The sequence below is a fragment of the Oncorhynchus clarkii genome, unplaced genomic scaffold, assembly GCF_045791955.1.
Source record: "Oncorhynchus clarkii lewisi isolate Uvic-CL-2024 unplaced genomic scaffold, UVic_Ocla_1.0 unplaced_contig_8564_pilon_pilon, whole genome shotgun sequence".
Classification (NCBI taxonomy): Eukaryota; Metazoa; Chordata; class Actinopteri; order Salmoniformes; family Salmonidae; genus Oncorhynchus; species Oncorhynchus clarkii.
This window is the reverse complement of record NW_027259703.1, coordinates 930-15,885: the sequence shown is the minus strand read 5'-3', so window position 1 is coordinate 15,885 and position 14,956 is coordinate 930. Positions and strand designations below refer to the sequence as shown.

At 43.4% G+C, this 14,956-nt stretch overlaps 1 protein-coding gene across 1 annotated transcript; it reads left to right on the top strand.

Moving 5' to 3' along the window:
- Nucleotides 1–425: 425 nt before the first annotated feature.
- Nucleotides 426–14,686, top strand: LOC139400709 (gamma-aminobutyric acid type B receptor subunit 2-like; the record flags this gene model as incomplete). Its single annotated transcript, XM_071145396.1, has 7 exons — nucleotides 426–491; nucleotides 790–978; nucleotides 1,214–1,228; nucleotides 1,498–1,740; nucleotides 10,291–10,351; nucleotides 13,419–13,499; nucleotides 14,536–14,686. Coding segments are annotated over 7 exons (806 nt in total), but the record flags the coding sequence as incomplete, so codon positions are not given.
- Between the last annotated feature and the right edge of the window lie 270 nt (nucleotides 14,687–14,956).

Genomic DNA, 14,956 nt, shown 5'->3' with positions numbered 1-14,956 from the left:
GGTTGTAGAGGAAGACTAACACATCTCTTTAGCTGGTTGTAGTGGAAGACTGACACATCTCTTTAGCTGGTTGTAGTGGAAGACTGACACATCTCTTTAGCTGGTTGTAGTGGAAGACTGACACATGTCTTTAGCTGGTTGTAGAGGAAGACTGACGCATCTCTTAAGCTGGTTGTAGAGGAAGACTGACATATCTCTTTAGCTGGTTGTAGGTGAAGACTGACACATCTCTTTAGCTGGTTGTAGAGGAAGACTGACACATCTCTTTAGCTGGTTGTAGTGCAAGACTGACTCATCTCTTTAGCTGCTTGTGGAGGAAGACTGACACATCTCTTTAGCTGGTTGTAGTGAAAGACTGACTCATCTCTTTAGCCGCTTATAGTATAAGACTGACACATCTCCTGTTTGTTATGTCATCTCTATAGGATAATGATGTGAGGATTATTATCGGACAGTTTGATGAGAATCTGGCCTCCAAAGTATTCTGCTGTGTGAGTATTGTTCTACACACACACACACACACACACACACACACACACACACACACACACACACACACACACACACACACACACACACACACACACACACACACACACACACACACACACACATCAAGTTGTCATGGTGCTGCAGATGTGTGGTGTGATATCCATAATGAGCTTCAGTAAAAGCTGAAAGCCCATTTATATTGACATTATTGACTGGTATTGAAGGTGTGTTCTTGTGTGTGGTGTGTGTTTATGTCAACATGCCTGTGTGCGTACTAACTGAACATCCCTCCCCCAGGCGTACAACCTGAACATGTATGGTAGTAAGTACCAGTGGATCATACCAGGCTGGTATCAGGGGAACTGGTGGGAGCAAGCCAACTCCACCAACTGCACCACCAGGAAGCTGCTGACCGCTATGGAGGGATACATTGCTGTGGACTTTGAACCGCTCAGCGCCAAACAGGTCAAGGGCATCTCTGGAAGGGTGAGCGTTCCATTGAACATGCTTTTTAGTCTACGTCTGCGTCCAAAATGGCACCCTGCTTTCCTTTTATAGTGTGCTACTTTTGACCAGGTCCATAGTGCTCTGGTCAAAAGTAATGCACTATGTAGGGGATAGGGTGCCATTAGGGACACAGCCCTATCTAAACTCTTTCCCTACATTCAGACAACTAAGAAGTAGGATATTGATTAATTGAATATCCCCTCTTTCCCCCTAGATTGACACCTTAGAAGTAGGATGTTGATTAAATGACTATCCTCTCTCTCTCTACATCCAGACACCTAAGGAGTAGGATGTTGATTAAATGACTATCCTCTCTCTCTCTACATCCAGACACCTTAGAAGTAGGATGTTGATTAAATGACTATCCTCTCTCTCTCTACATCCAGACACCTAAGGAGTAGGATGTTGATTAAATGACTATCCTCTCTCTCTCTACATCCAGACACCTTAGAAGTAGGATGTTGATTAAATGACTATCCTCTCTCTCTCTACATCCAGACACCTAAAGAGTACGAGAGGGAGTACAGTAAAGAGCTGCAGCAGAAGGGGGTGGAGCCCTCGAAGTACCACGGCTTCGCCTACGACGGGATCTGGGTGATAGCGAAGACCCTGACCCGCGTCATGGATTTACTGCAGCACAAGGAGAGGCAGGACATGTACCACAACTTCACCGTGGACGACCGGGAGGTGGGCAGGCTGGTGCTGGACGTCATGAACGAAACCAACTTCTATGGCGTCACGGTGAGTCAATGGACTTTTCCTGATATAAGAGTGTACTTGGACATTAATCTGCCTCACGTTACAGAAACAGGAGATAGACTAGTGTCCTGTCTAGAGGGTGAATTTAATCATTAATCTGCCTCACGTTACAGAAACAGGAGATAGACTAGTGTCCTGTCTAGAGGGTGAATTTAATCATTAATCTGCCTCACGTTACAGAAACAGGAGATGCCCTGTCACATTCATCTGCCTCACATTACAGAAACAGGAGATAGACTCTTGGTTTGTAAAGGCCATTCTGCCTCATGTTACAGAAACAGGAGATAGACTCCTGGTTTGTATAGGCCATTCTGCCTCACATTACAGAAACAGGAGATAGACTCCTGGTTTGTATAGGCCATTCTGCCTCACATTACAGAAACAGGAGATAGACTCCTGGTTTGTATAGGCCATTCTGCCTGGGACATGACTTGCTTTGACATAAGGAAGGGTAATGGTGATTCATTAGGGAACATTTGTTATTTATATTATAATGAATAACAAAAATATAATACACTGAGTATACCAAACATTAGGAACACCTTCCTAATATTGAGTTGCACCCCCCCCTTTGCCCTCAGAACAGCCTCAATTTGTCGGGGCATGTCTACAAGGTGTCAAGTGTTCCACAGGGATGCTGGCCCATGTTGACTCCAAATCTTCTCACAGTTGTGTCAAGTTGGCTGGATGTCCTTTGGGGGGTGAACCATTCTTGATACACAAGGGAAAATGTTGAGCGTGAAAAACATCCATCCATGTCTGAGGACGTTGGGAGATGATGTGGAAACCGGCCACTAGGGGCAACAGTGAGCGCTGTTACCTTCAAGTAGGTCTGGTGTTGTGGATGGGGATGGTAGATGGGCGTAAGAATCTGCCTCTGATTCTAAAGGTTGCAAGTTCAAATCCAGCGATAGAAAGTTTTTTTATTTTATTTTTGTTTTAAGCCTATCCCAAACCGTAACCTGTCAGAATTAGACGTGTAGCCATGTTTCTCAAACATCAAAATTCAAATTTGTTCCAAAATGTCAATTTAGAAGGGTTTAAGGTTAAGAAGGGTTTAAGGTTAAGAAGGGTTTAAGTTTAACTCCAAATTCGTAAGGTTAGGCATTCAATCCGAATGGTGACTGTGAGAGCTAGTAGCACAATCCACCACTACTATAACAACCCCCTCTAAACATTTAATAAACACTTTTTTTCAAACTTAAAAACGATTCAGGTACCAAATTGTGTTAGAGAAGACGTGTGTGTGTGTGTTTGTGTGTGTGTGTGTGTCCACGCGTGTGCGTGTGCAGGATACGGCCACAGGCTGAGAGGGATGGGTAGATAGAGGAATAGAAAAAGGAAAAATCAGAGAGGAAAAAATAAAGAGGGAGAAAGAGGAGGAAATAGAGGGAGAAAGAGGAGGAAATAGAGGGAGAAAGAGGAGGAAATAGAGGGAGAAAGAGGAGGAAATAGAGGGAGAAAGAGGAGGAAATAGAGAGAGAAAGAGGTAATAGAGGGAGAAAAAGGAGGAAATAGAGGGAGAAAGAGGAGGAAATAGAGGGAGAAAGAGGAGGAAATAGAGGGAGAAAGAGGTAATAGAGGGAGAAAAAGGAGGAAATAGAGGGAGAAAGAGGAGGAAATAGAGGGAGAAAGAGGAGGAAATAGAGGGAGAAAGAGGTAATAGAGGGAGAAAAAGGAGGAAATAGAGGGAGAAAGAGGAGGAAAAAGAGGGAGACAGAGGAGGAAATAGAGAGAGAAAGAGGTAATAGAGGGAGAAAGAGGAGAAAGAGGAGGAAAGCGAAGGATAAACAGAGGGAGAAAGAGGAATAGTAAAGGAGAAATAGAGGGAGAAAGAGGAATAGTGAAGGAGAAATAAAGGGAGAAAGAGGAATAGTGAAGGAGAAATAGAGGGAGAAAGAGGAGGAAATAGAGGGAGAAAGAGGAGGAAATAGAGGGAGAAAGAGGAGGAAATAGAGGGAGAAAGAGGAGGAAATAGAGGGAGAAAGAGGTAATAGAGGGAGAAAGAGGAGGTAATAGAGGGAGAAAGAGGAGGAAATAGATGGAGAAAGAGGAGGAAAGCGAAGGAGAAACAGAGGGAGAAAGAGGAATAGTGAAGGAGAAATAGAGGAAGAAAGAGGAATAGTGAAGGAGAAATAGAGGGAGAAAGAGGAATAGTGAAGGAGAAATAGAGGGAGAAAGAGGAATAGTGAAGGAGAAATAGAGGGAGAAAGAGGAATAGTGAAGGAGAAATAGAGGGAGAAAGAGGAATAGTGAAGGAGAAATAGAGGGAGAAAGAGGAATAGTGAAGGAGAAATAGAGGGAGAAAGAGGAGGAAATAGAGGGAGAAAGAGGAGGAAATAGAGGGAGAAAGAGGAGGAAATAGAGGGAGAAAGAGGTAATAGAGGGAGAAAGAGGAGGAAATAGAGGGAGAAAGAGGAGGAAAGCGAAGGAGAAACAGAGGGAGAAAGAGGAATAGTGAAGGAGAAATAGAGGGAGAAAGAGGAATAGTGAAGGAGAAATAGAGGGAGAAAGAGGAGGTAATAGAGGGAGAAAGAGGAGGAAATAGATGGAGAAAGAGGAGGAAAGCGAAGGAGAAACAGAGGGAGAAAGAGGAATAGTGAAGGAGAAATAGAGGAAGAAAGAGGAATAGTGAAGGAGAAATAGAGGGAGAAAGAGGAATAGTGAAGGAGAAATAGAGGGAGAAAGAGGAATAGTGAAGGAGAAATAGAGGGAGAAAGAGGAATAGTTAAGGAGAAATAGAGGGAGAAAGAGGAATAGTGAATGAGAAATAGAGGGAGAAAGAGGAATAGTGAAGGAGAGCTGGGTGAAGAGGTAGAGCGGAAAAGAGAGAGAGATTGTGTCATAACCAGTATTGAGAGAGGAGAAAAGGTTGACCTCCCTTGGGGCATTACAGTACACCATAGTCCTCCTGAGCCTCTCCATAACCCCCACCCCACTGTGACCTCTCTCTCCCCCAGTTCCCTCTGCCTCTCTGGGGTGAAGTGGGCTGCCAGTGGGCCAGTCCCTGGAGGCTGCTGGAGAACAGAGGCAGGGAGGATGACATGGATAGGCCAGATAGCCTCTTCTCCCTGGGGGCCCTTCTGCCAGGGTGGCTGCCTGAGCTGCGTGTCTCTGTTTGTGTGCGTGCTTGTCTCCAGGGGATAACATACAGCACCACTATTACCATCTATTCAGAAAGCAGCACAGAAGGCGCACTGTATTGCTGCATTGCATATTCACTGTATTGCATAATGTGATGTCAGCCGCATACCACTCTGCATCCCACTGCTGGCTTTCCTCAGAAGCTAAGCCGGGTTGGTCCTGGTTGGTCCCTGGATGGGAGACCAGATGATGTTGGAAGTAGTGTTGAAGGGCCAGTAGGAGATACTCTTTCCTCTGGTCTAGAAAAATATCCCAATGCCCTGGGGCAGTGATTGGGGACACTGCCCTGTATAGGGTGCCGTCTTTCAGATGGTACGTTAAACGGGTGTCCTGACTCTCTGAGGTTCCAAAAGAGCCCATAGCACTTATTGTAAGAGCAGGGATGTTAACTCCAATGTCCTGGCTAAATTCCCAATCTGGCCCTCAAACCATCACTGCCACCTAGTCATCCCCCTGTAACTATTCCCCAGGTTGTTGCTGTAAATGAGAACGTGGTCTCAAGTCAACTTACCTTGTTCAAAAAAAAAACAGTTTAACAAAAATACCTGAAGTGGTATTTCAAAAATATAATATACCACAGTTGCTCCAGGTCTATAAGAGGCTAATACTCTGGAGTAATGTATTACTCATTTTCCCACCACTATGATTGTTGGTCCTTCTGATAACTGTACAGGGATTACAGTACATGGAACGAGGTTATAAAAAAGCTTGTTATTTGTGTGTATTTAAGTGCCATATCAGATCAGAAAATACCATTGGTTTGTTTATGTGCCTTTATGAAGCGTCAGCATATAGGTGTGTATTTCCATTACAGGGAATCATGATGAACACACACACTATACCCAATACCCCATCGTGGCTCTGTGTTACCACCCACACACACATCACCCATGTCCTACACCCACATGGAGAGCCACCGTCTCACTGCCATAACTTCCCCAGCGTGAACCACAACAAGTGGTACTAGTTTGGCAAGTCAGTTTCACCACTAAAACCAAACTCCTTTCTGTATGTTCACCCTCTCCCTTCCCTTCTAATCCCTACATAGTGAACATAGTGGGGCTTGTGTGTGTGTTTGTGTGTCTGTGTGTGTGTGCGTATGCGTGTATGCCTGTGTGTGTGCACACTGATTGTGTGTGTATGTGTTTCGTGTGCGTGCGCGCGAGTGTGTGTGTGTGTGTGTGTAAACACTGATTGTGTGTGTGTGTTTGTGTCAGGTTAGAACACAGCCATCCACATGGCAGTCTGATGTGTTCTCTGGGTGCGGCCTGCTATTGATCTAGTCTAGTGGCAGCGCAATAGAGGAAGTCAAACATTAGCTCAGAGAAGCCTCCAGGGCTTGGCCGGGGCTGTTAGCAGCACAGATGAACATGTACAGTGGAATTCCTCCTCTTCATCTATTGCCTGGAGGGAAGAGGAAACCGAGGAGACAGGGGTTCTGATCTCAAGTAGTACCCTTTGGCCTGTGTAGTGCATTACTTTTTCTATTTGTATTTATTATGGATCCCCATTAGGGGGTCATTTTAAAAACATTACAGTACATTCATATCAGATTTCACAACATTAAGTGTGTGCCCTCAGGCCTCTACTCTACTACCACATATCTAGAACACAAAATCCATGTGTGTATAGTGTTTATGTTATCGTGTGTGTGTATGCATGTGTTCCATAACGTGTATTTGTATCTGTTTTTTAAATCTAATTTTACTGCTGGCATGAGTTACTTGATGTGGAATAGAGTTCCATGTAGTCATGGCTCTATGTAGTACTGTGCGCCTCCCATAGTCTGTTCTGGACTTGGGGACTGTGAAGAGACCTCTTGTGGCATGTCTTGAGGGGTATGCATGGGTGTCCGATGCATTCAACATGTCAATAACTCTCACAAATACAAGTAGTGATTAAGTCAATCTCTCCTCCACTTTGAGCCAGGAGAGAATGACATGCATATTATTAATGTTAGCTCTCTGTGTACATCCAAGGGCCTGCCATGCTGCCCTGTTCTGAGCCAGCCATGCTGCCCTGTTCTGAGCCAGCCATGCTGCCCTGTTCTGAGCCTGCCATGCTGCCCTGTTCTGAGCCTGCCATGCTGCCCTGTTCTGAGCCAATGGGCTAAACCTCCACCTTTGGCATTTCAGATTTTTCTATAAATCTTATAACCGTGTATTGCTACCGCTGTATCATCAAAGGTATTATCTAAGTGGGTTTCAGAGATTGTCAGAATACGAGTGTCACCTGTTACTAGCCAATTTATGATTTTATGAACCTTGTTTCTTAAGCCACACATGTTAATATGGGCTATTTTTAACACTTTTCTGGAATGCTTGGTTGTTTTCTTGCTTTACTGGGAAGCTTAACAGAGGTAAACATGCTCTGGTTATTTTTATTAGTGCAGGATGAGTTGTACACAGTGGACTTCCTAGTAGGGCACACCACCTCAGTGCTAACAGTGTTACACTGGTTCATATGCATATGATTACTGCGTACAATAGCTGTAGGATCAATAGAGGCATTCAGGGCAGTTAGAGGGACATAAATGAGGTTACTAACATTGTGTCTGCCAGCGCCCCTGGTATAATGTGCATTTGTTGAAGCATTATGACAACTCAACGACACGATGGTAGGGATGAAATGAGCTGTGCTTGGGTCATTGATAAGTCATTGTCTCAACACAGCACAGCACAGCACAGCACAGTTCTCAGTACAATATGCTGTGATTATGTGATGAAGAGCTATACCTTTAGCAAATAAATCTAGAGGGATTGAGACTCCAGTGGCCTGTTCTGCCACTACTGTACCAGTGTATTGGTCTCAGTGTCTCCTGCCTATGGCTGGTGTCACAGCCTGAGGGCAGTGAGTCCTTACAGCCGGACACAGAGAGATGTGTGTGTATGCACGTGTGTGTGTATGCAACCTAATTTCATCACCTCTGGCTGTTGTGCTCCCCCACCAGACCTCCTGGGAACCCCCTCCTTTCACACCTGCAGCCCACAACCAGAACCTCTGTCTGGGAAAAGATGTTCCTTCTTCAGTTAATACCTTTCCTCACCTCCAGAAACAAAGTAGCAGAGTGATACCGCCATCTCACCTCCACAAACGCAGGGATACCACCCTCATCAACAAGGACAGGCTGGGTGTCTGAGTCCCAGAGAGAGCTGTTAGTCTGGGTCAACTCGCTCCCTCCCCCAGCTCAACCAGAGCTCCAGGAGAATGTGGGAGGGACATTTGAACAGAAATAATGACAACTATTAATATTATTTTATTTATCTGCAATTAGTGAAATAGAAATATAATATTTATATTTTAGAAATAAAACACCCAGTATTGATTGTGCATACTGACATATATATTTGTTTTCTATATATTTTTGTGGATATTTTTTTGTACCCCGGTCTGTGGAGGAGTTGGGTGCGTTATCACTAGACCACAGGCTCTGCACATAGTTTACTCATATTTCTATAGTAAACACTACTTTCAAGTGCACTTCACTCCCACACACACACGTACTTAACCAGGGCATAATTATACATGACCCTAAGCATGATGGGATGTTTATTGCTTAATAAACTCAGGAAGCACCTGCCTTCAAGATACTGTGTATCCCTCATTTAGGACACGTTTTCTTTATTTTGACAGTTACACGTAGGTAGCACACTCTCTGAGATTACACTTTCAGTCACATCTTAAAGGTCCAATGCCGCCATTTTTATATTAATATCAAATCATTTATGGGTAACAATTAAGTACCTCACTGTAATAGATTTCCAGTCAAATCGGCAAAAATGGCTTTTTAGTAGAACACTATTTCTCAAGCAAGAATTTTGCTAGGATTGTCTGAGTAGGGATGGGAAAACTGAAAAGTAGCTGTTATTGGCAAAGAGGTTTGGAACTCTCTTTCGTATTGGTTTAATAACCAATTTACCGCATGATGATGTCACCATGGAAAGCCGAAACTCCTCCCCCCATGCAAACCTGCTGATTAGAAGGTCCTGTGTAGATTATGTTTTCAACCAGCAACTATCAGGAAATAACACTGATCAAATGTTTTCACACTTTTACAGTGTTAACACTTTTACAGTGTTGGTTTCATCAGCTGTTTCCAATAAGATATAAAATACAGGCAAAATAGAAGTATGACTGCACTGGGCCTTTAAATTCCATACAATAACAGACAACACCATCCAACCACAGTTATCCTGGTCTGTGAAGGCAGTCACTTTAGCTAGCTCTCTTCCTCGCTCACACAGACAGCCACAATCACATATGCCGTACAAAGACAGGGAACCAATCAGAGGGTGGAAACCCGCCCAGCGACTGACTTCAAAGCCTCTGCGTGTTTTTGAGACAAAATTAGTCCTTCAGTCTGTCGCCTTCCTCCCTTCCCATCTCTCTGCCAGTGCTGCTTTAATCAGCTCCATGTTAACTCTCTCTCTCTCTCTCTCTCTCTCTCTCTCTCTCTCTCTCTCTCTCTCTCTCTCTCTCTCGTTCACCTGTTTTTTTTTCGTAGCCGCCAATAATCCCAGATCCAGCTAAATGTTTAATTAAGGAGTTCTATGGGCAGATGGCTGGACGAATTAATTGGTCAGTTTTGATGGATAAGGAGGGATAAGGGAGGAAAGGCAATGTGTTAGTTGACAGACCTTTTCCCCCAGAAAATATCTGAATATAATTGATGATTTTATTTGGCCTTGATTGTTGTTTTTTGGAATATCAGTGATGATCTAGGTGGAGTGTCATTAGTATCCAGTTGCTTTCATCAGGGTTGACATCAAAGACATGTCGAGGTTTTAATGGTAGTAGTACCGACTATTGATGTCTGTTCAGTATCCAATGGTGAGATTTCCACTTACAAAATGTTTTTCTAAAAGCCCCTCTAAAGAAGATGTGTGATAGGGCCTTACGGAATCAGACAGGAATCTGACACTCCTTTGATTATAAGGATATCAGGAAATGAATCTGCTGACCAATCATGTTGTTTACCTCATATTAAAAAATATATTTTTTGCAGACTTCTAATCCAATAAGAAGCCCAGTGCCAGACCCCCTCTTTGTCCACACAAATCTGTTAATGTGCCAAGACTTAGTGGCATGTCAAGAAAACAGTGCATCTAAATTCTAATTAAATCAAGCTTCTTTTCATCGTCTGTCTCTACTGCTTCCTCTGCATCTGCTGTTACTCATCATTGTCAATTTAATCAAGGGACTTGATGTACCCTGAAGAGGGTGAACTATTCAGATGGTTTTGCTGGTTAAATAAGGACCAACAATGTTCGGTTTCAACTTGGTAGCTGATATGGACAATGTAAGAATTGCATTGTATTCTGCATCGAGACCTCAGAGGTTTTAATTTCCAAATGTTCTAAAAGTGTTTTGAATTATTTTTCTATCCAGGGCCAAGTCATGTTCAGGAACGGAGAACGGATGGGCACGATCAAATTCACACAGTTTCAAGGTAAGCACATGCTGTAAGATTGTTGCATTGTTGTGATGTTCTGTTGAATTGCTCTACTATTATGAGTGGGTGCTGCGGTTGCTGTCTGGCTGATGATGATGTCCTAGTAATCTAGCGAGTGTTTGTTGACTGCAGGTGAACCAGGGGGACGCCGGGTGGGATTTTCTACCCAGAAATGTGATCTGTATTTGGGGGATTCTCCCCTGCTCCCCTGGCCCTACCCTCCCTCAGCACCAACATGTTTTTATTAATCCACTCTCCCCCAATCTTATCTACCCCACTGCAGAGGTTCTCCTCGTGGTAGCTTAAATGGTGTGTAACATGTGTGTGTGTGTGTGTGTGTGTGTGTGTGTTGGAAACCCACAGGGCGGACAGTCCTGTTTGCTCGTGGGAGTGAGAGCTTTTCAATTGGAATGCAACTGGCAGTCATATCATGGATAAGCAAAGAAATGTTATCATCAGTGAACTGGAGAGGGCTTGCTCAATAGTGCTGTGGGAGAAATGTTATCATCAGTGAACTGGAGAGGGCTTGCTCAATAGTGCTGTGGGAGAAATGTTATCATCAGTGAACTGGAGAGGGCTTGCTCAATAGTGCTGTGGGAGAAATGTTATCATGAGCACTTAGCCTTAGGCATATCACTCCCCCCTCCTGCCACTCTCCCTCCCCCTTGACACCTATTTGTCTCCTGTTACCTCTCTCTCTCTCTCTCTCTCTCTCTCTCTCTCTCTCTCTCTCTCTCTCTCTCATCCTCCCTTGTCCACATCCTCCTCTTTTCCTCTCTCTCCCTCCATTCATATCATGCCCTTATTCCCCCTCCCTCCCTCCCTCCCTCCCTCCCTCCCTCCCTCCCTCCCTCCCTCCCTCCCTCCCTATCAGGGTAACGACTGTTTGACACATGAGATCGAGATAGAGGAGGGATTGCCTGGGCTCAATATTTAACCAGGATATGATCCTCTCCTCAGCCCAGTCGTCTGTCCTCACGCAGTGTGGAAGCAGCTCACTGTGGGTTCATTCATTCCCCTTCTGGAGGTTCCGATTGTCAGAGTCTGTCTTTCACCCTCAGCCCCACTCTGTGGTGAAGATAGAGATTTAGGATCGGCTTCCCCTCCCCAATCCTAACTTGAACCATTAGTTGTGGAAAATGCAAACCTGACCCAAGATCAACGTCTAGGGGGCAACTTTACCCGACACCCTCTCAGCCCATCTGCCTACAGATCACATTACACAAAGTCACCTGGGACGCTGCCTTGGGTACTACAGTATATATAGTGAGGAAATAACTGTGACCTTTGACAAAGCAAAATAATGTGCCCAGTGCTATTATATAGTAGCATTTTTAAAAAAAACATTAACTAGTGTACGAAACCCAAGCAAAATACATTCATATTTGAGTCATTTCCTATAGTTTAGTAGCCAGGTGTGATTCAGGTGGTTCCCCCTATGCTTTCAGTTAAGGTTCATTCATTGTTCAATGAATCCAATTCTATAGCCATATAACTAGCCTGTTATACCATGATGTCATATGAGCTAGCTATCTGCATGATGTGGTATTCAACCCATTGTTATACCATAATGTCATATAGACTAGCCTATTGTACCATGATGTCATATAGACTAGCCTATTATACCATGATGTCATATAGACTAGCCTATTGTACCATGATGTCATATAGACTAGCCTATTATACCATGATGTCATATAGACGAGTCTGTTATACCATTATGTCATATAGACTAGCCTATTATACCATGATGTCATATAGACTAGCCTATTATACCATGATGTCATATAGACTAGCCTATAATACCATGATGTCATATAGACTAGCCTGTTTTACCATGATGTCATATAGACTAGGCTGTTATACCATGATGCCATAGAGACTGTGTCTAGAACCTTATTAGGCACTTGGGTCATAAATCTGAATGTGATTTACAGAAATGCACTGATCCTTGATCTGTTTATGCTGTCTTGCCAGCTCTTATGGTCGTCACGCCAAATAGATCCAGGGTTCAGGCTAGTTGTATACATCTGAATCTGATTTACAGGAATGAAGGAGTTAATTGAACAAACAGGCGTGAAATGTAATTTCAGAAGTTGGGTGAAGGGTTTGCCCTAACATAGCAGCTCAGGACCATAGTAGTCACATAACGCTTTTATGCATATTAATTGATATAAATCAAATCAAATTGTATTTATCACATGCGCCGAATACAACAGTGAAATGCTTACTTAGAGAGAGAAAACAGAGAGAGACAAACAGAGAATGGTCTCCTCTTCCCTCCTCCCCAGTGTGTTGTGTGTAAGTTTACCCCTGTTTTATGAGAAAGAGTGATGGAGCTGGTGTTTGTGCCAGGGTCAATGGAAAACCGATATTACACGTGGGACCAATATCAGTCTTTAAGACGGCTCTTGAAGGAAATGGCTGGTTTAAATATCACTCAGGAGAGAGAGGTTTGTGTTATGGCTCGGGATATATCACAATTTAAACTCATTTTACTGTACCTGTGAAAATGTAAATGGATATTGTGTTACAAATGCCAGCGTGCAATTGGTTTTATTTATTGTTGCTTTTATTTTTATGATTGGCTTCTTCACTGGAGACCTAGCTCTCCGGTAATTTGTTTATTCACTAGGAAACAAACGGAAGCAAATGGGCTGAAATAGAGAGGGACTAACCTGAACTTGTCCAATAACAAATGCTAATTTCCGTTGCAAAACATGTTAAATTGCAAAACAGTTTTCTACGTTGTGCACTAATGAATACACCCCAGTATGGTACTGTTGCTGGCCATTGTAACCAAAATGTATCAAAAACATTCACCCAGTGCCTGTACTTTAAATTAGCTTGATTTCCACACTTAGCTAAAACACACATGGCATAAATAAGACGCCACACTGCAGTATTTCTAGAATTGGATTAAGTGCAGTCTTGTCTAATTGAAAGATAGTTATTTTGGTCAATGTTATGCTCTGCGAGAGCTGTGAAGTGGACTGAGAGTAAGAAGTTGTCTGAGGTGTCCATGCTGTCCTAACTAATGTCTGTCTGTTTGTGTTCCTAACAGAGGGTCAGGAGGTGAAGGTCGGAGAGTACAACGCTATTGCTGATGTCCTGGACCTTATTAACAACACCATGAGGTTCCAAGGTAGGTAGATCAGACCGTGTGTGTGTGTGTTCACTACACACGTCTCACACACACACACACACACACACACACACACACACACACACACACACACGCGCGCATGCACACGCACACACACACACAATACAGCTCCTCCGTGGGACCCATGGCATCCAGAATGCTCCTCTCAACCAATCATTCTATGTTTAATCATTACCAGACGTTTTATGTATCCACGTTTGCGTGTGTTGACATTCTTTGTCTTTTGTTTGATTCCTGGCGATTACCACAATGACCCCCAATTCCTTCCTCCCTTTTGTCCCATATACACACAATCTGGGACAGTTTCAGCTAAAACAATTGTTTCTATGTCTAAAACCGTCATAAGTAGAGCTCAGTAAGTTGAGAAATTGATTGGCACGGGGAGGGCGGATAGAGGAAAGCATAAGCATAAGAAACAGCTGACCACAACGACTAATCTTGTGTGGAGGTACATTTACATTTTTGGATCAATCCTTCTCCTGTAGAAGTGTCCAGTACTTTACATAGAATCAAAGTCACTGGGCAAGTGGACAAACATAAAATCTAAATCATTCTATGTGGATTATAATACATTTCTCAGGCTAAGAACATCACCACTGAGCACAGACGTCAGTTTAACGTCTAGTTTTGATTTACACTTGGTTGAGTTGTCAGCTATTGTGAATTAAACGTAATTTCAGGTTGGGTGAAAACAAAACAAAAATATGTTACATTGATGACTTTTTGCAAGTCCGACAGTTTTCCACATTGATTCAACGTCATCACATATCATTATTTTGTTGAAATGATGTGGAAACAAAAAGGAAAGTAACTTAATTTAGAGGCTCCACTCCTGGAATGAAGAGGAAGACATTCACATATTTTTTGGCATCATAGCAGATCCACTGGGCAAAAACTGGTTGAATCAACATTGTTTTTCAATGTTAAATAGGTTACTGGTGAGGGCTCATTTTGGTTGTCTATCCTTCCCCTGTAAAAGTTATTTTTCTTATTTTCTTCCTCCTCTTAATTCCAGGGGTGGAGCCTCCTAAGGACCGTACGTTTGTGCGTCTGCAGCGTCGCAACATCAACGTACCCCTCTACAGCATCTTGTCTGTTATCACCATCCTGGGCATGCTCATGGCAGGGGCCTTCCTCTTCTTCAACATCAAGAACCGCAACCACAGGTCAGTGGAAGAAGGAAGGGAATGGGGGGGGGGGGGGTAGAGCTCACAGCAAGGGAGAGCTGTGACACACTGGTCTGGACAGGATTCCGTTGTAAATGCAGTATTAGTGCAGAAATGGGCTGAGGTTTGATTGGTTCTCTGAAATGTTTTTTTCTTTCCTGAGGGGTTGAGAGTCTGAGACCTCACTTTGTTTGGATTTGAAAACCCAACAGTTGTATTAGAAGTGGTTGTTCCATGTGAACGTGAGAAAGACCCGTCAGTAAAAAAGTA